We start from the raw sequence: 25,308 nt of genomic DNA, 5'->3' as shown, positions 1-25,308 counted from the left end.
AGGCCACATTCCACTTCCATTTTAACAGGGAGAAATAAGATACAAGAATTTAGGGTTTTATCAAGGCTAACCACCCCAGATCAAATCAGCCTTGTAAAACTCCTCAGATCTCTGCTTTTATCTGCATCCAGCATGCTGCATTTGTTAAATGCACTGGTAACCTCAAACTCCATTTTGATTTGGGCAGAATACAAATAAGTTCTATGGTGCTTGAAATTAGCGATACGTCTCCATAAAGAACCCACTCATTTGACATCATCGTTTCCAGGTTCACTGCTTAATGGGCCATGGGGACTTGGGATGAGCTCTGTCCAACAAGAATTACCCGTTTCGTATCCTCAATCATGAGAAGAATTTAAAAATGTGAAGACAAAGACATGTTTAGAAGCTTGCAGTTCGACAACAAAAGCCCGAGATTTCTAACAGTGTGCATGGCTTGTTTCTTCTCCTCGATGCAGGCAACTGGCTTTTACAATGTCTGTGGAGGCAAAACAGGCTATGGCTATTCCATGTTTACGGTAGGGGCAACGGTCTGGCCGGACAATCAAGAAGTTGAAGTTATGAGGGCAAAACTAAATGTGCAAGGATATTTGGACGACTATTGTGAGTAGAAACCAGTATTACACTTTACCAGTAGGTACAATGGTAGGCTGTAGCGCTCAGAACATAGTAAATGATCCTTCGATAAAGGGCCGGGGAACTGGTATTCAAATTGCCTAGATTGGTAGCTCTCCTTTGCACACCCCTTGTATTATTCAACTCAGTGAAAGCCATTTTCTTAGGAAGAGTTCTCCCTTATTTTAATTACCACCTTTAATATTTTTCCTGTATTTGTATGTATTATCAAGTTTTGTTTTTCTTTTGAAAACTAATAACCCAGTGAAGGGGAGATAATTTGTCTTTGTTTGGAAGTACACAAACCAAGAGGAAAACCCACTAACCTAGATTTTCTTTCTAGAAAGATGATTGCGCAGAGTTCTAGATTTAAATTCCCAGAGGAACCCTAGTTCTGAAGAGATCACCAAGGGCCACCAAATAGGAACACAGTTTACCGTGAGACTTATTCATGACAGTAGTAAAAATTTAAACCACTGTGATGATAAAGGAAAAAGATCTTTAAAATTATTTTTTTAAAGGGGAGAATTTTGATTATTTAAGGCCCATATTATATAAAGTGGAAGATTACAGCCCTTTCCAAACTGCACTAAGGGAAAAGAAAGTCCGCACATGTCTCTATCACTATCTGTTCTTGAGAAGTATGAGATTCACTTGGAAGTGCATTAAGAAGCAACCCAGAATTGTTTAATAATATTTTCTTAGACTTTAATGGTTGACAGAGTTCTTTAAGACTCTGTGGAATAACCCCTATGAAAAGTACATGAACACAAAAAAAGCAATCTCAGAAGGCGAAGTGAGTCACTTGAAGCCTGTGTATGGATACAAGGACACAATTGTGCTTTATCGGATGCAAATCTGAATTGTCCAGCATAATACGTACTCCTACTCTCAATGGGATGGTTACCAAAACAAATCTCTTCATAGCTTAGAGTTCTAATGGATTTCAAAGTGTTTCTTCGTACGACCAACCCTAACTAGAAAGCTAGGAAGGCAGGTGGGGAACTTAGAGGTGTGCTTATTCCTGCTTGCTGCCTAATAAGGTGCCCCACTCCCCCAGATGTGTGTTTGACTTGGGACTGATTGTAGATGATGGCATATGCGGGCTCCGGTTATCTGAGTTTAAATGCCCACCATTTACCATCTGTGTGATCTCAACAAACTACGGAACCTTTCTGGCTGTTCGCTCATTTGCACACTGAGGATAATGATAGTATATTGACATCAGAGAAGATAAACGACAACCACACATAGGTATGCACGTGCCTGTGTGTGAGCTGGCATACACACCCCATTTGCAGGTGCACGCACGCACACACTAGAAATAGTATTTCACTGGTGGTAGTAATCAAAGAAGCCGCACTCCACTTCCATTTTAACGGGGAGAATATGAGATGGTTCTACTAGAACGATTTGCATAAGGAAGACCGTTCCCTCGTACACATCCGTCTGGGTCCTTTCCTTTGACTACTCTAAGACAGACAGCTGGAGTGATCGTCTTTATAAGCTTTCACAAACTACTGCGTTGTTCTCTCATTGGAAATGCGTAGGAGCTCAAATTCTTGGGAGTTTTGCTGTTATGGGTTTTGCTCTTTTGTCTTTGAGTTTCATTGCTCAGTGCTTGGATCACTCCAGGGTTCAGAGTGGAGGTGCATTAGCCCTGTATTTGGTGGGGGATGTCCTTGTGACTATTCCAAGGAAGTATATGAGATCCTTTCTTTTTCAATTTGCAGATCTCTGTCTGGGTTTCTAGAATACTTCAACCAAAACAACAGATTGCAAACAGATTGGCCACAGAAGCAGATCTATGAGAATCCAGATGTTTCCAGCCAGACACAAAGGAGATCTGCAAGACAGAAATGACGGCGCTTTTCTATTTGCTTTGAGGATAGCTAATATAGACTTGTATGTTTTATCTTAAAAGAATTAAAGATAGAACTCTCATTTTAATTTCTAAAGTAGAAGCTCTTTGGAGTCCTCACTAAGTTTAAGAACATTAAAGGGGCTTGGATAACAAAAAGCTTGTTCATTTGACAAGTCTAAGACACAACTCATCAAGTGTAAATGGAGAGGCACAGATGGATAGTCGGGGTCCTATGGGCACTATGTGTCTTCTCTTGGGACAAGAGTTCCTTAAACGGTACTAAAAGTGATGGGGGGGGGGGGGAAATGGACCCAATCCAGTCTGCTTTGTACCTCTGCTTGTGACCTGACCCAAACCACAGCTGCTGTGGCAACTCAATTAGCAAGAAAGAACGTCTGGAAAAAACAAGCAATCAGAGTGTAGTATATCATAAAACAAGGAATGCTATCTGCAGATGGCAGACTCAAGAGCACCAAAGCTGGTGCACTCTCATCAGAGAGAATGGAACAAAATGCCCAGAGTTCACGATTTTTGTTTTGTTTGTTGCTACTTTGTGAAAGATTCGTAAACTTTTGTAATACTTGTCAATACGAGTTTTTATCTTCTGTTAACACAATTTCGGGGGTTATTAAAGGTCAAATCGCAAGAGATACAGGAAAAAAAGTCTAATGTGTTTCCCCCAAGGCATATACTAAATTTAACAATAATGGTAGGCACTAAACATTTTGCTTGATTTCCCATTACTGTGGAAGGGTCTGACTTTGGGAATCGGGAAACAAAGTTTGTTGGCGATTTTGATACCTCGGTCGGGACAATTTAACTTCTACAAGTCTCATTAGCTTATCTACAACGTGGATAATATTTATCTCACGAGGTTGTCAGGGATCAAGAATCCCAGGTACTGTGCCAACGGTACAGTATAATAGAGCATTGCGGATCTTCGAGCGAATCGCGGATGGTGCGTGTAACGGGCAGTTAAGACCACGCAGACACTTTAAACGATGGAAGGTCCAGTGTGCCAGTGTCAGTCACTACAGACAGAGAGAAGCGTCACGGGTCATCCCTGTCAGGAGATGGGAAGAGGCTTTGGGAGAACTCAGGGCTATCCCTCTTTCCAACGCCCCGACCCCAGGTCCACTCCAGCCACGCATACCTGTCCAGCAGCCACCCCATCTCACCAGAGAACAAGCCCTTGCTTCCCCGCCAGATTAGAAGCGCAGGACCCCGCAGCCCCAGCGGGATGTCTCCCAGAGCCCTCTAGTTCAGGATCGGGCTGTCCACGCGGACCCACGACCCACGCGCTGGTCCAGGGTCGATTCCAAGTGGAGCTTATGGAGTCGGAGGTGGGGCGGTGGGAGTCACGGTCAGGAACTTCCAAGTTCACCAGCCTCCGACCGCCCACTCTCCCCTCAACGAGTGGGCCACCATCAGCCTCAAGGATCTCCCGAGTGGACCCCAACACCAAGGACCGCGACTGCGGAACTTCATCCATCAGAGGGCTCACCGCCCAAATCCTTCACCCCCCACCCGGCACCGCGGCTCTGGAGCCCGGACCGAGCGGCAGGAGTTCGCGGCGCTCGCACAATCGATTGACCACTGCCTCGCTGCTCGGCTCCAAGCGCTCCGGACGAGCCGCGCGAGCGGCGCGAGCTCAGCCGAGTCCAGCGGAGCGCGGGGCGGGCACAAGTGTCAGGCGGGCCAGGGGATTCTCGAGTGCACGGATGAGCGCAGGGGCCGGCTGCTTTGCTCTCCGTCGGGCGGCGGTGGTGGGGGGGGGGGGTGGGGGGAGAGGGAAGGCGCCGGCGAGGCCCGAACCCCGCATTCGCCGGCCCTATCGCCTCGCGCCTTCCCGCGCGCCCTCGCCGCGCGTCCCTGTGTCCCTCCCCTTCCTCCTCCCCTCCCGGGAAAGCCGGCTCGCGAGGGGCTCGCGGATGTGAGCGCGCGCGGACGGCCCCGCCCCTTCCCCCTCCCCTCCGCCGCCGCGGAGCGCGCAGGGAGCAGCCAGGGGCCGGCGGCGGCGGCGGCGGCGTCTGGCCCCCCAGCTCCTCCTCATCCTCCCCCTCCTCCTCCTCCTCCATCTCCTCGCTCCCTCCATCTGCCGTGGGTATGGCCCGTCGCTGGAGCACAAAGAGTCTCCGCGGCGGGGGATCGGCCGTGGCTCTTGCTTTTCCTCGCTGGGGTGTACGGTAAGTGTCCGCCTCCCCGCGCCCCGCTGACCAGAAACAAAGCTGGGGCGACCCCGGGGGCCACCAGGCCTCCAGGACGGGCTTTGCCTGGGCGACCCGAGGAGACCCCGGCCACCGGCGGGACAAAGACCCCACGCGGGGTGGTGCGGGGAGGGTTGTCTGCTCTCGGGGATGCTTGGGTCCGTTCGCAGACGACGACCCCTCCGGGCGAGGAGGTCGGGGCCGGTCGGGGACAGGGGTCCCTGCCAGAACGATCGGCGTTCGGGGGCGGACTGCCGGCGCGAGGGCCCGGGGCGGGCGTCTCGCTCCCTAGCTCTAGCGCTCGCCCGGCGCCGGCTGCAAGTCGTTTCGCACAAAGATGTGACCGTGAGACTACGGAGGGGAGGAGTCGCCTCCGGGACGGTCCTGCACCACCTTCGATCCTTCCCAAGGCAGGAAGTTCTCTTCTCGGTGAAAGGCCATCTCGCCCATCTCTCTCTCGGTCCTCCTCACTCCCTGAAAAAGCAACCTCGCTTGCTTCCATTCCCACCACTCCACCTCGGTGCCCCGGGCTCTGTGTGGCTCCGGGCGTGTGGGATCTTGTTGTTCCCCTGTAGCTGCACGCCCAGAGAAGGCCAGAAAATAGTTTTACAGCCCCACCTCAGTCTTATGCTATTGGGGCGTACAAGTCTGCCCTGACTCCCTGTTCGCTTGTCATTCCATCCATGCCCTCCCTCCGCTACTTGTCACTGTTGCCTGATGCTAGGGATAGCAGTCTTTAAGGCTAGCAGAAGGCTGATGGGATGTGGGAACTGTGCTTTGTGTGAACTAGAACAGTGTTCATCACTTATGTCCTGAGCTTGGGCTCAGGTCTGACTTCGCCATTCTTAGTTCTCATTAGTTAACTCTTTGAATGGGTATTGCAGGGAACACGGTTAATATTTCCATTTTGGAGCATTGCTCAGATTTCTCCAGAAAAACACTTTGAAGCTACCGGGCCCCCCCCCCCCCCCGATAAATTTTACTTACAAAAAGTCCAAGTCATTTGCCACAAATACTGGTTCCGTAGTATAATGGTGGTGGTTTCTGTCAACATATAATTCCCCAGCATATGGTAGCATCCTTTTAAAAGCATTTGTTGTGTAGAATTGAATATGATGGTAACTTTCCTTACCTGAGAATTCATATTACATGAAAAATATAATGGACTTAAATTGCCATTTACTGGCAGCCAAGAAATAGTAGTCTTTTCAGTATAATTCAGGATGTGTTACTACTTACTCCCCTTTTCTGAATAGTCCTGTTATTTTGTTCTGGCAGGAGGATGGGTTTCATCCACATCTGATTGTAGTAACTGTCAGTGATGTGTTTGTGTGGGACCAGAAACTCAGTGCGGTTTTCATTGTTAGCTCCATCCCCGCTTGGCTGATGACTTGTGGGTTTGGGTCTCACACCAGCGATCAATAAGCTATTACGTTGTTTCTCTTCTAGCCTGGAGGTGAGTATAGTCCTGCTCTAGGTTTGGTAGAATGGCCCAGGAGAAAGGGAAGTGAGCAGAATCTTTAATCTAGGGTGATTAGGGGTGTCAGTTGTGTAAGTGCTGCACTGTAATCAGAATTGAGTTTATGTGGTGTCTGCTCAGACGAGGTCAGTAAGTGAAGTCTTTGATAAAAACCCATACTATTAATATTTGAACTAAAATCTTTTCCCTGTAGAGGCAAAGGGGAGGCTGTAAAGCAGTACTGGCCTTGGTGTATTCTTTTATACCAGTACACAGAGTGGCCTTCTGGTAGGTACTTTCCAAAGGGTTATCTTGTGTGTGTTTGTGTTCCATGGGTGAATTGAAGGCAAAGACCAGAAGTCTTTTTTTCCAACCTCACAGGATCATATTGGTAAAACTAACCAGTGATTATTAAGGTCCATGTCTCTAGCCACCACTCGAGTTTCAAATAATAAGAAAATGGGAGTCGGTGAGTTAGACAAAACATTGAACTATGTTGGCAGAGCTAAAAGGAATTCTTCACTCTGGAGCTAGGGGCATTCTCTGTACACACAGCTCTCTCTCTCTCTCTCTCTCTCTCTCTCTCTCTCTCTGTGTGTGTGTGTGTGTGTGTGTGTCTGTCTGTCTGTCTGTCTGTCTCTTCATTCAAGTTTGGGTTTATATTAATGACAAGAACAACTAACTGTAGTGACAGGTAAAATACATGCTCACCTTGGAATAGTGGTATTTGGGTAAGTGGACTGTGTGATAGCATAGTGAACCATTTGAATATTTTAAAATGTATTTTGGGAGATGTCTCAGTAAAGTGCTTGAAGACCTAAATTTCATCCCTAAACCCACATAAATAGTTGGGCAGAATGTCACACACTAGGGATGGCCGAGACAGCCAATAGATTCTCTGGGACCCTTCATTAGCCAGCCAACCTAACCATCTTGGCAAGCTCCAGACCCGTGAGAGCCTTGTCTGGGATAGATGGACAGCACCTAAAGAGGGACACCTGAGATTGTCCTCTGACCTCTGACATATGTACACACACATACAAATGTGGCTTCCATAATAAAAATCTCTTGTGATAGCTCCGTAGGTAAAAGGTGTTCACTGCAAAGTCTGATGACTTGAATTCATTTGCTGGATCCCACATAAGATGGAAGGTGAGAACCTCCTTCACAAAGCTGTCCTCCAGCCTCTACCAACATACATGGTACCAACATACTCTCGTTCATACTTATGTAGATAAAGGAACGAATAAATAAAATTAGTTCTGTTAAAGCAAGTGAATATTCTGAATACCTTGACATAGACCTAGTAAGAAAAGGTTTTTGAACCTATATTTAGGGAATTCCAACACTGTTTTATTTGCTGGCTTGTTGGGTTGGTGTTTTAGGTTACTCTTGGCTATTAACCAAAATACGAACCTTTAAAACATTTCATGTAGCTTTAAAAATCCTCACTTGGTATTTATATTCTTTACATGACCTTTTGTTTCTTGGCAAACTATGATATGTGACTATTAGAGCTGCAGGTTATCTTTCTAGATGCCAAGGTCTTGTTTGAACTTTTAATTACGTAAAAGTATACAATGAGTTTAATTTGTCTGCCAACTACAGTTAGTGTTTTCTGAGGCAGTTGTCCTAGGACCAGTAATCACCTTCCTTCCGGTTGTTCTGTCTGCAGAGCTTTGAATATGCAGGAGAGCAGGAGAAAGCAAACGTTGACAGCTGCCCTTTAGAAGCTTGGAGGAGTAAGAACATGAGTGGAGGAATCCCAGAGCTTAGCTGGGTTAACCCTAGCCCACTGCCAGAGAGAACATCTTGCTCAGCTCTCATCCCAGGGTGCTCGCCTTGCCCCACTGTGGAAGTTCTGAATCTCTCTTTTCCGGTCATTAGACCTTAGTCTTGTTTATTTTATTTCCCAGACAAGTTCGGCCGCAGTAGCAGCACCTCTGCTCTGTCTTTGCTGTCTGTGTCCTTGATCAGTGTTTGCCAACCGCCACTCAAATAGGACCCTGGGCGTAAATTTTACATGGTTTTCTAAATAGATCTGGAAAAAGAAACAGAGTTCTTAAGATGACACCCGTCGGCTTGTGATACGCTCGGACATACTGTCTGTTATTCGTTCTCCCCGCCCTGCCCTTCCTTCCCTGGGCTTGTCTTTGGGCCCATGGTTTCATTTGATGAGCACTGCCCTAGGTGAAGCCTTAGCTTGTAATTTAGACATTTGTTTTGCTCATCCTCGGTTTTATGAATTGCTTCGAAGGGTTACAGGTCATTAGTTTTTGCTAACTTCCTGCTAAAGCATTGAGTGGCCGTAAAATCTCATCCTGATGGATGGATCTTGGCTGACCTGTGATAGCATTCATATTTGAGCTGTCAGCTTTTGATTGCGGCCAAGAGTCTTTGTTGTGGACCTGCTTTTCTAGATGTTGTGGAAGGGTACACCATTCTTCTTACTCTTTCTTTTATATTTAACGGGTGAAGCTTTTCCCATGGAACACTGAGCAGTACTAAAAAATTTTCCAGTTTAAGGATAGACTAGAAGTTCCAATTTTAGAAAAGTGGTAGAAATAACTGGAACAGAAGGGGAAATGTAAGCTGATACCAATTACTTCTGAGAAAGTCAAGCTTGATTACATAAAATATGTTGAATAAAACTGAATTAATTGCTTAATATAAATCCTCCCTTGACTTCAGAGTCTAGATTACGCCTATGTCCTAGGGAGGCTGTGAAGATGGGCATTGCAGTCCACACAATTGTAGGCGGTTGTGCTGAACGGCAACCTTGAGAGGGGTAGCGGTCCCCGTTCCGAGAGGAGCGTGGAAGAGATTTGAGTGATGTGCAGGAAATGGCCTAGAAGGTTCCTAGAGAGTATCGTCTCCACGGAAGAATACCTAAGAGGGCATTCAGCTGAAAGTGAGCGGCAGTTAGAAGAACGTTAAACCTTACTGTTTTAAAGCCAGGGTCTCGCTCTGTAGCCCAGGCTGTCCTCAAACTCACAGCCATCCTTCTGCTCCAAACTCCTCAGTGCTGAGTACAAATGTGAGCAGCCAGCCTGGGACAAGACTTCTTCTTTTCAGAATAGAAAGTCTAAAGTTTATGGAGAAATAAAGGGAATGACTGTTTCTGGTCTCAGGGTTTTGTTTTTTGTTTGTTTGTTTTTTACTTAATTGGTAGTTTTTCTTAAAAAAAATATTGTTAGCAATATTAACTAAAGAATGAAGTTAAACAGGAGATGGCTACAGATGAGATTTGTGTACATTTAAGCAAATTGAAAATGCTTTGACTTTGACATTGTAAAGTGAGCATTAATCTGCTCTTGCTGCTGTCTCTATAAATAGTGAAGGAGGTTCTGTGTTCAAGACTTGAGCTAGCACTAACTTCTCTAACTTCTGGGGTCTGTTCTCTTTTCCCCTTCTCTCCTCAGTCCTACTTCCTCCTCCGTTTTTGAGAGAAGTTGAGAGATGGACACAACTTACAGCTGCCATATATATAACTTAAATGCTGAACTAGCTTAGTGGGGTCTCACCGTCTGATCTGTAGAGAGAGAAACTGGCGTTTGCTGTCTTTAACACATTTATTGTTACGAGCTCTGCTCTTGGGCATTAGTCATTGGCAGCTTCAGTTGGTCTCACCTGTTTTTTAATCAAAGAGAAAACTGAAGTTCTGAGAGTTGACTCTGCTATCATTAGAAAGTCATCCGTGTCACGGCTAACCATCTATATTCATCTGGGCATCTCACAAATGTTTGCTGAATCCTTAGCTCTGGTACTGTCAGGGGCTACCTAGTGGGCATAGCTTCTGCCCCCGTGTGCTTACACTCCAGTCAATGAATTGTTGAAAGGTCTGTGGCAGAAACTAACAAGCTTGGAGCTAATAAATATGGAGTGATTAGGGATGGATGCCTTTCATAGGGGACATTTATAAGACCTAAATGTTAGGGAACCGTGAGAGTTATTGTCAGAGAGCCTTGTATGCAGGAGCAATAAATGAAAGGCCTAGAATCAGCGAAGCCTGGTGTGGAAGAGCTGGAGTATGGCAGATACAGGGACTCACTTGGCTATGACCAGAGCATAGTGGTTTATGGGGGAACAAGGTTAGTTCAGGGTAACCTGTGAGCACTAACAGGTTTTAAGAACATGATATCGTCTAGTTTTATTTTAAAAGTTAACTATTGAGAGGTTTAAATGACAGTATAATTTTTATTTGGAAGTAATCGATTTGCTACACAGTGTGGAACATTTAAAGTAGGCAATGTGCTCATGAAACTTTGACTGGAAGCCTGGTGAGAGACACGGGTGGTTGGAACAAACTGCTGGTAGCTGAGGTGGACGGGTGTTGTGGGAGAAAAAAAGCGGAGTCAAGCAGACGTCTCAGGCAGTCGCCATGACTCTCCGAGACAGATGCAGGTTAGGATCCTTCCTGGTAAGCCACCACCTCGTGGTGCTACACAGATTACTAAATATGGGTTAAAGCAAGATGTGAGAATTATCCAATAAAAGGCTAAAACTAATGGGCCAGGCAGTGTTTAAAAGAATACAATTTGTGTGTTGTTATTTCGGGTGTAAAGCTAACCATGCGGGATCCAGGTGGCAGGACGCAGCCCGCTGTTCCTTCTACATCCTGTCAATAGACAAATAAGGGAGTTTCCTCCTTCTTCCCGGGGAGAGGGAAGTATTGGTGCCTTTGTACGTGGGCTTGGGGTGGGAAGATATAATGACATCTGATTGCTCCTATACATTTTCTTGATGTTGTGTAACATGATCATGAGTTAAGAATGAAGAGGTGAAAGATGCACTGAGGGTGATTTCCTTCCTTTCAGCCTAGCAGTTTGGACCCTTGTTCCATCGAGAAAAGGCAACAGGAAGGACACTCAGTGTGCACTGATGCTGTCCATGCCTCCCCAGGAGGGCCCTGGGATGTCATTACACAAACGACAGGAGGACAGGAGCATGTGAGGCGCTGGACCGCGGGTCTCATGGAATACTCGGCTCTTGAGCTCTTTTCCCTACTCAGTGCAGAGCATAACTTTATCAGTCTTAGGAGTATTTCAGGCAAGAATCCAAGCATAGTGTGGAAACTAGATTTCAAGTATCGTTTTGCCCAAATTTAAAAAGTAAGAGATCAATATAAATTGTTTTATGTCATTGGAAAAGGCAAGACTATATTAGCAGATTGGTGAATTTCACAATAAATTGAGAATAAAGTGACCTCTCACCTTTTTACCAGATCCTGTATCTTATTTATAGAAGATGGAGTTTTAGCAGGTTGTAGAACGTCAACATAAATGAAGCTGACAGAACAGGTCTCCGGTTTTCTTCTTAGATATTTGACAACTCACTGCCCTGCCTAGACTCAGTATGACAAAGTCAAATTGTTTTAGACTGGTGCTCTCACTATTGAAGGAGTCCAACCTAACACCTCTTTTGATTCACTTAAACATTCCAGTTTTTCGGAAACTAAAAATACCACCGACCTCTCAGTGCTGGAGTTAAATGAGCACAGTGGAGTGTTCAGCAGTTGGTGCTTGAGCCTTTCAGATACGAGGAAGAGATGCAGAATGAGTGCGTATACCTGATGCACTCTGAAGTAGGATTCAGATACATACGCATGGTTTTGTTGCTTGTTCTCGTGACACCAAAACCTTTTTGCAAATAGAATATAAAGCTTTCTACACACACACACACACACACACACACACACAGTGCCACGACTTCTGTAGTCCGTGCAAAGCGGCCCCAGACGAGCTAGGATTAGTCATTTGCTCCAGTTCTTCCTGCTCTACTTCTGCTTTCTATGTGTAGAGGCCCGTCGCTCTATTCTTAATGGTAGTGATATTCTCTTTACATTGTTACTCCAGCTGCCAGCCAGCACAGCACCACTTCAGTCATTGCCCACACACAAGTCCCAATGCCTTTTCTGAAATAAATACAGGTTTGTTTATGTAACTTTCCTGCATCAAATCTAGCAGCAGGGGCAGTGGGGGTAGTTTGGCTGGTGAAGGCATTGCCACCAAACCTGAGCTCAGTCTCCAAGAACACATGACGGAAGAAGAGATCAGTCCCCACATGTTGTTCTTTAACTTCTGCATGTATGCTGGGGTGGTAAACACATGAACGTATGCACACATCCATACCTACATACTCATAAAGAAACTGGGAGGGGCGTAGCAACATCTCTCACCCCTGCCCTTCCTGTGCTGAGTTCTTGCCATGTGTGTATTTCTCTCCTGGCTCTTGCACACACTCTTTCTTCTGTCTGCTGTATCTTCTCCTCTTGTCCGCTGTCTGCACTCAGCTCCTCTTGCTTCTCTTTCAACTTTCCCTTAGAAGCTGCTCCCATGAGAGTCTTTCTTGGCTTCTCAAAAGCTGTTTTAAACATCTGAAATACATAGGCCTGCAATATAAAGCATGTATATGTACACATGCATGCACATACTCACCAGTAACCATGCTTAGAAAGAAGATAGCAAAGTTAATGTTAATATATTTAATCCAGCATGCCTAAACATTATTGCTTGTACATAAAACCAATAGGAAATAATTATTAATGAGATACTCTGCATTACGGTTTTTTGTGCAGTCTTCAAATACAGTGTAAATTTTATACTTCAGGCTGATTTCAGTTCAACTCACCATACTTAAAATGCTCACTAGTCACTTTCTATTAAAGTTGAGTAGACCTGTGACCCAGAAGCTTTACTATTGGTATAAAACTTAACACAAGTACATAATGTGTGCCAAAAGGCACATGCGAGGGTCCATGGCATCCTTGTCTGTTGTAGTCCCAGACTGGAAACAATTCATACTTACATCCCCAGCAGAAAGACGAGGGGAACATGGGGGGTAGTATAGCTGCAGTTCTCAGCTTGGAAGTCTCAGGAGTCACTTGTTTGGGAATCCAAAGGATATTTTTAAATTGGGGCTACATACTTGCCTAAACCCACAATAGAAATGAAAATGTTAATATGAGTCTTTTAAAATGGCAGTAAGAAACATGTTACCATGCATACATTGATAAATAAAAATATGCTAAAGGACACATTTTCTACAACAAAAAAGTGAGAAGACTGGAGTTGTTTTACTTTTGTGCAAATTATGGTAGAGCTCTATTGGTGTGTGAAACACTTGGTTTAATAGCAGACAATACTTGCAGAATAAATGAATTCATTTACCCATAACTAAAGCAAATTATATTCGTGGTATTTCTGATGTTGAAGTATTTACACATTCATGGGAGTGCCATAGCAAATTGGTAATGACATTATTTTGTGCTGAAATATGTTTACTAATATTTACTAGACTTTGCATTTGTAAGATCAGTTTACAGCCACCCTTTGCTTTCTTTCTCCCTTCCTTCCTTGCACTCTTGCAACCTAACGTGCCCCCCTCCCTGCCTGATTTTCACATCTGCTCATCCATTCTTTTCATTGTTGACGTTAGTGGACGGAGCAGCACGGAAGTTTTTTCAGTGTTTGAGCTGCGGTTGTTTTGCTCTCTAAGGTTCGGAGAGCGAGTTGTGTTTATGAGCAGTATAGGTCCTGTGGTAAGAGCAGAAATGAATGGTTTTGTATTAATGAGAACGGCTGAAAAGAATGTTGTCGTTCTCACTGTGATTAAACTTTATTTTACTGAACAACATACTAGAGATGAGCCAGTAGGAAGCAGTAGATTCATTCCTGTTGGGACTAGATCTTGGAGGAAATGGAGTGGCCTCAAGAGAGCTGAAGCCCAGTCCCTCCGAAAGGCAGAAGTTGGGAGGGAGGCACGTGGGGGAGGGGGTGTTACCAGAACAAGAAATGTGAACTGAGCTTAAGTCAGGGGGTCGAGGTCTCTTAGATCACACTCAGGCTCAGTGTACCTGCTTCATAGACTGAACACCGAATACCAGGTTAAAGTAAAAATAGTCAGTGTTCTTCTCAGCGCTGCTATTGAACTTCTCTGGGTACCAGCTAAAATAGTTGGCTACCGTTATAGTTCACAGGGCATGCATAATGCGTACAGATAAGATTGCCTCGTTAAGTTAACTTAGCTCCACATCACTTTTCTACCAAATTATAGCAAGGGGCTGAGTTATATTGACATATACTGTACCTATGTATGGAGTGTAGCATCATAATCGGATATATATGCACACACGTACATATTTATGCCATGTGTAATGATCAAGTCTGAGCAGTAGCATTCTTTCTCACTTTTTTTGTGCTAGGGACCTTTAAACTCTTCTAATTACACTAAAATGTAATACATTGTGAGCTGTGCTTATGTGTGGATGTGCTAGAGAGACTTGGAATTGGAATCCAGGATGTTGCCTGGCTTTACTTTACTATTTTAATCTCTAATCTAGCCAAATGTGGTGGCACAGACCTGTATTCCTAGCATGTAAGAGGTGGAGGCAGGAAGATCAGAAACCAAACACACACAGGAAAATCCCTCATCTAAATAGGGAGTTTAGCTTTACCTCAGCTTTGGTCAGTTCACTTGAATTACTTCCAGTTTGTTCTGGTCTAAATCTGTTGTTATATTAAACATTCACGTATAGGTTTTCTCTTGACATGAACCTTAATTTACCTGGAGTGAATACTTAGGCGTGTAGTTCCTGTGTTTCAAGTTTCATACATGTGTTCATATTTAGGAGGAAGTACCAAGCTGTCTTTCACCGAGCTTAGCAGTTTGCCTGGATCAGCTGCATGTGAAGGCTGCATTGCTGTGGGGCTTCACCAAGCCCAGATCTTGGTATCTTTTTTTGTCCCTCTGAAGCTTCCGTAGCAGATCCTCCTGTTTCATTTTGCATTGTTAAGTGGCCAATAATATTGATCATCTTTTTCATGTGCTGTTCTGCTGTATTGGATGAAGTCATCAGTTCATGCATTTCCAATCATTTTTCATTTTACTGTTGAGCTTTTAGGGGTCTTGTGTGTTATTTTCCTGTGCATCTATAGCTTGTCTTCTAGAACTGTCATGGACAAAGCAAAAGTTTGACATCCTACAAAGTTGAGCTTCTCGGTATTTTATCTTATGAATTAGTTTTGGTTATAATTCCCTTTACCCAGCTCAGATCAGGAAAGGTTCTCTCTTTCCTAAAACCTTCTTGTTGCACATTGTGACCTAAGATCCATTTTGATTTATCATTTGTGAGTAAAGTTTGTAAAGAAGTTTACTTTTTGCAAATGGTTTCACTATCACTTGTTGAAAGCATCACGCTTCCCATTTGAGTTGCTCTTCTACCAGGTTAAATGACCACATAGCGGGGTCAGCCTGGGCTGAGTTGCTCTTCTTTGCTCTCAGCTCTCAGTCCCTTCCCCATCACATTGACTTGATTGCTGATAAGCGGGATAGTAAAATCCTTTACTTTTATCTCCATCAAGATTTCCTGACACTCTGATCCCGTTCCCTTCCACGTGTGTTGTAGAATTAGCTCATCTTTGTCTGGGAAATATCCTGATGAGGTTTTTTTTTTTTTTTTTTTTTTTTTTTTTTTTTTTTTTTTTTTTAATCATACAGTATTTGTTGGTTAAGGCCACTCATTTGTTTCCTAGCCACTCAGACCGGAAATAACCATGCAGAAATTCTATTATTTGCAATACTGTTTGGCCAATCACTTAAGAGTATTGCTAGCTAGTTCTTCTATCTTTGGTTAACCCATTTCTTTTAATCTGTTTATTGCCTCGTGGTTGTGGCTTACTGGCAAGGTTCAGGCTCATCTGTCTCCAGTCTTCTTGCAACTCCACTTTCTTTCTCCTGGCATTCAGTTTAGTTTTCCCTGCCTAGCTCTGTTCTGCCCCATCACAGGCCAAAGCAGTACTATATTCATTAACCAATAAAAGCGACACAAGGATTTCCCACACCAAGGGTTAAACTTCTAGACCTTTCTGAGAAAAAAATGACATCTTCACCATCTTAATTTCTACTCCATGAATATGGAATCTTTCCATTTATTTAAATTATTTCTTTCATTCGTATTTTTAATGTTTTTATAGAAACAGTGTTCTATTATAGATACAGGTTTGTTTTTTTTTTGTTGTTGTTGTTTTTTTTTTTTTCTGTTTCATTTGAGGAGAGCCATTGAAAATGATAGTGTTAACCTGGAAAGATGTCTCACCAAGTACGAGCACTTTCATATCAAGCATGAGGACCTGAGTTCAAATCCCTAGCAGTCATGTAAAAAACACGAGGGTCTCAGTGAGAGACCCTGTCTCAAGGGAGCATGATGCTTCTGCTCTTGCTACAGGCATGGATCTGCACACATACACATGTGCCCCCCCCCACCGCCAGCCCCTGCACACACAGACTACACACAGAAGTTTGAAAACATGAAAATGATAATTTTCTAAATTTGGCTTCTAGGTGTACCTTCTTTCATGTATGTAACGTGATTGCTCACTTACTAGGTTGAGAGGTATTTCTGGATATTTTCCTGGGATTTCTTTCACATTTTATTTTTAATTGGGAATAAAGACAGTGTCGTATTTATCTTTACAAACTGTATATAGTTGAGACGGTCTCACTGTGTGGCTCAAGCTGCCTTTGAACTTGTGATTCTGCTTCTGGAGTGCAGGGATTACATGCACGCACCATGCCTGGTGGCCCGTGTTTTAGTTCACTGGCCTTTCGTTCTTGGAATAACGTACCCAGTCATTGCGTTGCAGTTTTGTTGGTTGTTTGAGACAGGATCTCACTTTCACTCTCCAGCTCAGGCTGTGTGGAACTCACTGTAGCGCAGGCTGTCTTTGAACTCATGGCCGTCTGCCTGCCTCAGCCTCCAGAGTGACAGGACTACAGGCGTGAGCCACTGTGCCTGCCTATTTGCTTTTTATTTCCAAATATGTTACTGTGGACATCAGCCTTTTAAAACTTCAACCTCTAGAGTACAATTCAGTTGTTTTTAGTATATTCACAGGGTAACCATCACCCCTGCCCAACTTCAGAATACTTGCTTCAGCTCCAGAAAAAAAAAAAAAAAAAGCCCCTATACCTGTCAGTGATCACTGCCTCTTCAGCACCCTGCCACCCTGGCAACCAGGGGTCAGCCCTGTCCCGAGATTGCCTTGTTCTGGGTGTTTTATGGAAGTGTAGTCCTGAGACACACCATCTTTTGTACCTGGCTTTTATCCAGCATGTGTTGTTCTTGTGACTGAGTTCTTGGTTCCGGGTTTGTCCAGAACATACTCTGTCCTGTGACTATGTCACATTGGCTGACTCGTGTGGTGTGGGCACTTCAGCAGTTGTCGCTTTCTGTGTTCCCTTATTTGGGTGCTTAAAGAGGGCTTAGAATTTGTAATTCATGTTGGAACTCTGCCTTTGTAAAGAACTCCAAACTTATCCAGACGGGCAGTGCTGTTTCCCATTAGCGTGACATTCTCTACTTTTGACTAATGCTTCGCTGTCCGTCTCGTATCAGAGCTACACTGTGTGGGTGTGAAGTGGATGCCATTGTGGTTAAAATGATGAGGAGGGGGTTTCTGGGTTTTTTTCCTGTGTTTGATGACTGTTTGTGTGTATGTCCCTTGAGAGATGTCCATTCAAATCCTGTGACAGCTTACTTTCCTTTTTGTTATGTGAGTTAGAAATTTTGGGGCCTAGTTTGGAAATATTCTCCTGTCCTGTGGGTTACCTTTGCACTTCTGAAAGTGCCCTTCAGCGCACAAGTGTTTTCAGTTTTAATCAATTACGATTAATCTGTGGTCCCCTTTGTTTCCCTAGTCGGAGGCCATGGTTCACCCCTGTGCTTTTGTTGTTGTTTTTGTGGAATTGTGTGGTCCATTTTGACCTTTTTGTTTTTGTTTCTTGGTTTTTTACTATGGTGTGGGTTGGTCAGCTCATCCTTTGTGTGTGTGTCTTTCTGTTTAGAACGATTTGTTGAGAAGACTTTTTCCACATTTAATTTTTTTGACAGTTCTGCCAGAGGTCAGGTGACCTAACAATGGGAGCATCCTTCCTGGATCTGAATCCCATTGCCTTCATCTGTCCATCCCGTCTCAGTTTCTCTTCCCATGGCTGTGATGAAATCCTCTGACTTATGTAACTTGAGAGAGAAGGGTTTATATGGTCTCTTAGTCCAAGGGCACAGTGTGTCCTGGTTGGGGAGCTGTGGCAGACAGCGGAGACTGAAGCAGGTGGTCACACTGCATCTGCAGGCAGAAGTGCATCCTGCTGCCCACAGTTCAGGACACAGCCAGGGAAACACATCCCTGCAGTGACTGGACGTTCACACAGGAGGTGAGTCTCCCCAAACCCTCACAGATGTGCCCCAAGTCCCATCTCACAGGGGATTCTAGAATCTATCAAATTAGTAATTAACTCCTGTATCAGTACGTTGTCAGTACTCACCTTCCTAGTAAGTTTTCAAATTAAGAAGTATGAATTCTCCAATTGTTCATCCTTTCCAAGGTTGTTTTGGTGATTCTGGATTTCTTAAATTTTCATATGTATTTTAGGTTTAGCTTGTCAGTTTCTGGTCATTGTGGGGATGGGATTTTCCTAAGGATCACATTGACTGTAGAGAGGGTTTGCTGAGGACGTTTGCATCTTCAATTTATTCTAGTGATGCTTTGTATATAGATTTTACATATTTGTTGTTGTTGGATATATTAGTACATTGTTTTCCTTGCTTTTGTAAACTGAATTATCTTTGTTTGGTTTTTAAATTATTAGTGCATAGCAAATATACTTTTCATACATTCTCTGACTTTATCCAACTTATTAGCTTTAATAGACTTCTGGTTTTTTTTTTAATTCCTTGGGATTTTTGTATACAAGATCATGTTATATCTGTAAACAGAGTTTTATTTTTTCTTTACTAGTCTACTAAATGACATTTTGTTTTTGTGTCCTTAACCAATTGTCTTTAGTAAACCAAACCTTCAGTTATTAAAAAATGAATAGAAGTAGCAAGAATAAGCATCCTTATTTTTATTTATAGTTACATTTAAATTATTGTAGCAAAGATTGTATTACTATGGAGACAGGAGGAGGATACATGTTATAAATTTATACTGCCCCGTTTTGCCAAACATGGTTTTAAAAGAGCCCCGACAACAACAAAAACTAAACAGTGCTCTCACTGACTGCATTAAATTAACCATTCCATTCCCAATAGTGTTTTAAGTGTTTAGGTTTCCCTTTCCCTCACAGTGACCTGGTTTTGTTCTCAGTCTCCTCGTAGGCAGAATGGTATTTGTGCCACAGAACTGTTAGTGAGCAGATGATTCTGTGCTGTTTGTGCAATCTGAGTGCTAGTGTCTCCTCAAGTTATTACACTAAGATCCTAATCCCGGGGGCGATGGTATCAGGAAGTCTGGGGCACATGAACATGCGGGTTCTGTTCTAAAGCTCGGAGTAGTTGCCCTTAGAAGAAACAAGGGAGAATTTGGGGAGACACTAGCATTCGGGTTAAATATACAACACAAAATCATTTATTTATTAACAGTTTTGTTGGCTTAAATGCTTACTGTTTACATTGTATCTGTAAGGAAACTGAGGCACAGGGAAGTTCGTTATTTTAGCCTAGGCCACACAATCACAAACAGGAAGGCTAGGATTTGAACCTGGATAGTGTAGCTGCAGATTCTCTGCCCCACCCCGTCTTTACCTAATGCTTTGAAGAAGAGAAGCTCCTGTAAATGTATACAAACACATTCATAAAGGTCCTGCAAATGTATACAAACACATTCATAAAGGTCCTGTAAATGTATACAAATGCATTCATAAAGGTTCTGTAAATGTATACAAATGCATTCATAAAGGTTCTGTAAATGTATACAAACGCATTCATAAAGGTCCTGTAAATGTATACAAATGCATTCATAAAGGTTCTGTAAATATATACAATCACATTCATAAAGGTGGTTATGATGGGGCTGTGCTCAGACAGTTATGCCATATACCATAGGCTATCAAATAAAAAGCCCAATGTCACGTTTGGGTTATTGCTTTTCAAGTTGTTGGTCAGTGGGGTCCCATAGACACATCCCCAAAACATTACAGGGTGTTCTTGTTCTTAGTGATCCTCTAGAACTTGATGGTAAGACCCTCCTACTGAAGACACCACACACTTGAGGTATAGAACATGGAGACATCAATGTATTGACTTGGAAGACTTGCTCCTGTGCTGGACAATTCTTTACACACTGTTGTTTTTTGGTTTTGTTTTTTTTGTTTTTTGTTTTGTTTTGTTTTTTTTGAGACAGGGTTTCTCTGTAGCTTTGGAGCCTGTCTTGAACTAGCTCTTGTAGACCAGGCTGGCCTCGAACTCAGAGATCTGCCTGCCCCTGCCTCCTAAATGCTGGGATTAAAGAAATGCGCCACTGCTGCCCGGCGTACCACGTTGTTATACACTGTTGGGGAAGAGAAGTCACCAGCATCCTCACCAGCTGTGAACTCTGATAGCTACAGTGACAGCTGCTCTGGAGGACCAGCCCACTGGCGCAGTAGTACCCCAATGCCCTTCAGTGCCCTTCAGTGCCCTTCAGTGCCCTTCAGTGCCCAGGCTGCTGCTTCACAGTGTTGCTTAGAGACCTCCCTCCAGTCAGTGCCTCTTTGTAAACAAGCTGATTCAATTCTTCTTGCATTATCCATTTTAATTTATTACTAGGACTTATCTGCTTGTGAGCCTACTAATAGATGAGCCAGAGATGTTAGATTATTAATGTTTTCTGGATTTATCCCAGTTTGCTCTTAATTGAAATTTCTAAGAGGCAAGATACTCGGTTATTGGATTTTTATGCTACCCCCTCGGGGTTTGTTGTAAGGCTATTAAGTGACTCACACAAATAGTTGGTGCATCAAATGTTAATTTTCTTTTTTCTTTAGTAGATAGACAAATGACAACATATAGGAACAGTAATTGGATAGTTAATAGAGTTAGAAAGATTAACTTCAGAAGCATTTAAAAACACCACCAACCAATTTAACAAATAAGTAAAAATCAAACTGTTATAGCAAATGTTCTGAATCATTAATAAAGACAAACAAGACTTGTTAGGGCTCAATGAGATGAGCATTCATGCTTAGCTAACAGAAATACTTGGGGTATTATTTGACATATCTTGGACATATCTTCTCTCCATAAATTATTTTCTAGATATTTATATTATTTATAATTTTGTTCACACTAATAACTAATGCTGTAATTGATGCTTTTGTTAATTTTTTGTGCTTTTTGTGTTTCTATAATTGGGCCATAAAAAGTACAATTACTGAGTCAAAGGCTGGAATACTTTCAAAGTTCTCAATAAAAATAATATCCTATTTGTATTGAATGCTTCTCTTTTACTAATTATTACTTTGAATCCTTTATATATAATTTATTTAATCTTTCCCCCAAACTCAAAATGGATCAGATTTTAGCCCCATAAGTAAGCCACAGAGAAAATCTTTTATGCAATTGCAGCCAAGATTTGTTTTCTAGAAGAATTTGAGCACATTAAGCCTGTGCTCATAGATGTTAAGATTATAAGTCTTTTAATGCCTTCCCAGTGAACTATTACAATAATAGCACCATAGCAGTGAGCACAGCCAGAGCCATAATTATGGTCACCAAATATGATTTGTCCCTGAAAGGATTCAGGGGTCATGGGATGGATGATTGGTTCCAGTGTGGCAGGCTGGATTATCCTGCATTACAAAGCAGGGAAACCACCAGAGACCAGAAGTTCATGTCAAAACGACATAGGCATGAGTTGCTCTGAGAGGTTCCCCGGCTCACAGTGAGAAAACTGCAGCATCGCACCAGCAGTGAAGACAGGTGATGGAAACACACCAGGTGTGCGGAAACGTACCCTGCATACAGTGGTGTCCACTTACGGAAACGTACCCTGCATACAGTGGTGTCCGCTTACGGAAACGTACCCTGCATACAGTGGTGTCCACTTACAGTAGAACACACACTGTTGTGACAGACGGATGAGTGGACACCAGGGCAGACAAATGGCTGGCACGCTCTCTGTCCTCCGAAAATAGACCACTGTGAGAAAAGAATTAAACATTTATATGTTTTCTCTTTATGAAACGCCGTTTCAGGGTAAGCAGATACCTTAGCGGGAGAGGGTCTTACTGAAGGGCAGCCGCGTTTGTGTGCAGATCGCCCACTGCTTTTGTGCTGCAGTCTTAGCTGAGCGCTCGCAGCAGACTTTGACCACAAAGCCTGAGATATTGAAGCTCTCCTCTCACAGAGAGTGTTTGCTGATCCTTGAACCAGGTGGACAGAATTAAATGAGCTAAAAAGGAAGTGACGCAACAGAAGCTGGACACTGAGCAGCTGGCGAGTCCAGTGGACGTGAGGCCGACCAGTCCAAGTTCAGAGCCGCTGGGGCAGAGTAACCAGACAGAAGGCTGTGCGTGAGCACACGGAGAAAACAGCCGAGATAAGCGGGCAGATCTGGTGATGGCCTAGTTGTAGTGGATGACGTCAAGACTCTTTAAGGTCTTCCTTTGTTGGTAGCGCAGTAGAGCTCTGCTTTGAGGCACACAGGGAACCATACTTCGTGTGTACTGTCACCATAGCCACGGGCCTGCAGGACTTACGCACTTCCCTACGTGTGGCAGGCTTTCGGGCGGCCTGCTTTCGGCAGCTACTAGCACCAGTCTGACCATCGAAAATGTCTTCATCCCTTGGATGTGTTGTTAGTGTGAGCATAGTCATTCTCCCTTGCTCCACTGAATCCAGATGTCATTTACAGAGAAGCATCTGTCCAGAATGAATCTACATCCTCTAGTGTTGGTGACTCCAGAGCCAGCATTTCATGCCTGCTTCTGCTCCCCAGTAAACAGATGAGTGTTGTCCGTTTAATTGCCACACTTGAACCTCCTGAACTTCAGAAGGGGCATATCAGTTATTCCCAAGATGGCTTTGAAATGAAAGATACATCATAGGAAAGCGTCGTACAAATGATGACACTATTAGCTGTCATAAGACACATTTGTATAGGTATCATGAGAGCGTGTAGTGCATGATTTTTGTAGTAAGATAGACCTAAGCATGGATATTATATCTTCTAGCTGTGTTATTGTGAGCAAGTTACTATTATCCTTAACATTTAATTTCTTTGTATATACTGGAGGCAATACCCATTTCAGCTGTTTGCCATAATAAGTAAATCAGCAAAATCGAAATCAGCAAAAGATTGTTTTTGTAAGACTGAGATGTTAGCTCAGTTGGTAACGTGTCTGCCTTGCACCTGAGTGTGATCCCTAGAACCCATTTAACAAAAAAGCCCGGTGTGACCTTGCACACTTGTGATCCAAGCCCCAGGGAGGTGAAGACATGGGTGGATCTCTGGGGCTCACCAGCCTGACATACTTGGTGTATTCCCATCCGGTAACAGGTTCCCCCCAAGAGAAGTGAAAAGGTAGGCAGTACCCGAGGATACCCAAGCTCCTCTGGCTTCCATGTGTGCATGTGTGTGCATGTGGTATTGTCTCCAGTACACACACACACACACACACACACACACAGAGAGAGAGAGAGAGAGAGAGAGAGAGAGAGAGAGAGAGAGAGAGAGAGAGCGCCTTGTACAGATGAAAGGTATTTTCTCTTTCACCCAGAGAAGCACTTGTACACAACTGATGTAGGTACATTTACATGAGATCATTTTTAGGAGTTACATAACAATGGATACATCCCCATGTGGTATCTCTGTAGGGTTTTATTGTGCGTGTATGGATGTGCTGACACACGTGTGGGAGTGCAGGCATCCGCAGGCCACAGAACTCTGGTGGAGAGGCTAACTCTCATGAGTTGGTGCTATCCTGCCACCTTGTGGAGCCCTGGGATTGAAAGCAGGTTGTCAGGCCTGCCTGCATGCCCTTCTAGCCACTGAGCCATCTTGCCAACCGTCAAGGTTTTAGACTTACAAAGTGAGTAAGTTGTGAAATAAGCTTTTTAGAGGTAAATGGGAAGCTAGCTGTTCACTGGGAGTTAAAAGGGAAGGATCATATTTATTGAGAATATAGTCTGTAAGATAAGGGTGTGCCCAGGAGTAGCTGGAGATTAAAAACAGTAGCAGCATGTGCTTTCCTTAGTGCCTTCTTCCAGCTCCACCCCACCAAGCAGTTAACACTGATGCAAAGACAGAGCTGTTCTTAAAGTGTGAGCCATTCTTAAATTGTGTTTACCAATGCTTTACAATTCCAGGGTCTTTGCCACACAGTGGTCTCTAACCTCCAATTAGGGTGGCAGTCTGAAGTCTCTTCCCTGTGGCTTTCATACATTCAGCCTTACAGAATACCCATTCCGTCCTCCTTCCTTGTCAGGCTCTCCTATTCCTTCCCTTATCGTTGTCTACCCTCTTAACAACTAACTGTAATATAAAGCCAATGTTTAATTACGCCGAGGGTATTATATGCCTTACTTCAAAATCTGGTAATTTGAGCCATTGAATCAGTAAGCATTTGCAGATCTTTCTGTCGGAGACCAGGGTAGGTGCTCTAGGTGACAGCAAGGGTAGCAGAAGTGTGCCTAAGGTACTCAGGGTTCTGCTGAATTGAATTAGCTGTATTAATTATACAAATTATGGCAGTTGATTGCTCACCCCCAGAGATGATAAGTGCTGTGGTTTATGTTCAGAAGTCAGTACTAATATGATATTCTATAGAAACAGAAAGACCCTGCCCTATCCTAAACAAAGACATATGTTTCCTGAGCTGGGAAACAGGGCCTAATACACTAACTGAGAGCAGTCCAGTAGACTGCTGCAGGCAGAGGGACATCACGCTGAAAACATGTTTTCAGACCCTGAATCCAGATGTATACGGTAAACCAGAAAAGGGAAGCTAATGCTAAAGGTTAAAGGATAGGGACCAACCAGATCATGTGGGCCTTATAAGTTTTTATGCATAAAGAAGTTGAAACACTTTTTAAAGATTAATATGAAATGTGCCTTTAAAAATGTCTTGTAGCAGTTCAGAGAATGAGAGGATGAGAACAGTGCCAAGGATCAGAGAGCTGCAAGATCAAAAGTGGGAAGCCAGCATATGGGCCGATTCCTCTAGTCCCACACTTGCACGTACTCATCCACCATCTGAGATGAGCCAGGCACTGCTCTGTGTTTTCCTCCTCGTGGAGCTTATATTCAATGCAAAAAAGATGGAGGAAATGCATTAGGGCATGAAATCAAGAAATATCAGGAGGGTTGCAAAGAAGGGTGTGAAGAGTCAAGAGAACTTACCAT

The 25,308-nt window shown here is 43.6% G+C and overlaps 1 protein-coding gene across 1 annotated transcript in view; it reads left to right on the top strand.

Annotated features, from left to right (window-relative positions):
- Window positions 1-4,541: 4,541 nt before the first annotated feature.
- Window positions 4,542-25,308, top strand: part of Lrp12 (LDL receptor related protein 12) — a gene marked incomplete at its 5' end in the record, with an annotated part of 73,593 nt that continues 52,826 nt past the window's right edge. The window contains one exon of the mRNA XM_038343767.2: window positions 4,542-4,665. Coding sequence (XP_038199695.2) covers window positions 4,542-4,665 — 124 coding nt within the window. The remainder of the gene's footprint in view (window positions 4,666-25,308) is intronic.

The sequence above is a fragment of the Arvicola amphibius genome, chromosome 9 (genome assembly GCF_903992535.2).
Source record: "Arvicola amphibius chromosome 9, mArvAmp1.2, whole genome shotgun sequence".
Lineage (NCBI taxonomy): Eukaryota > Metazoa > Chordata > Mammalia > Rodentia > Cricetidae > Arvicola > Arvicola amphibius.
The sequence above is the reverse complement of the archived record's forward strand: the minus strand, read 5'-3'. Positions and strand labels throughout refer to the sequence as shown.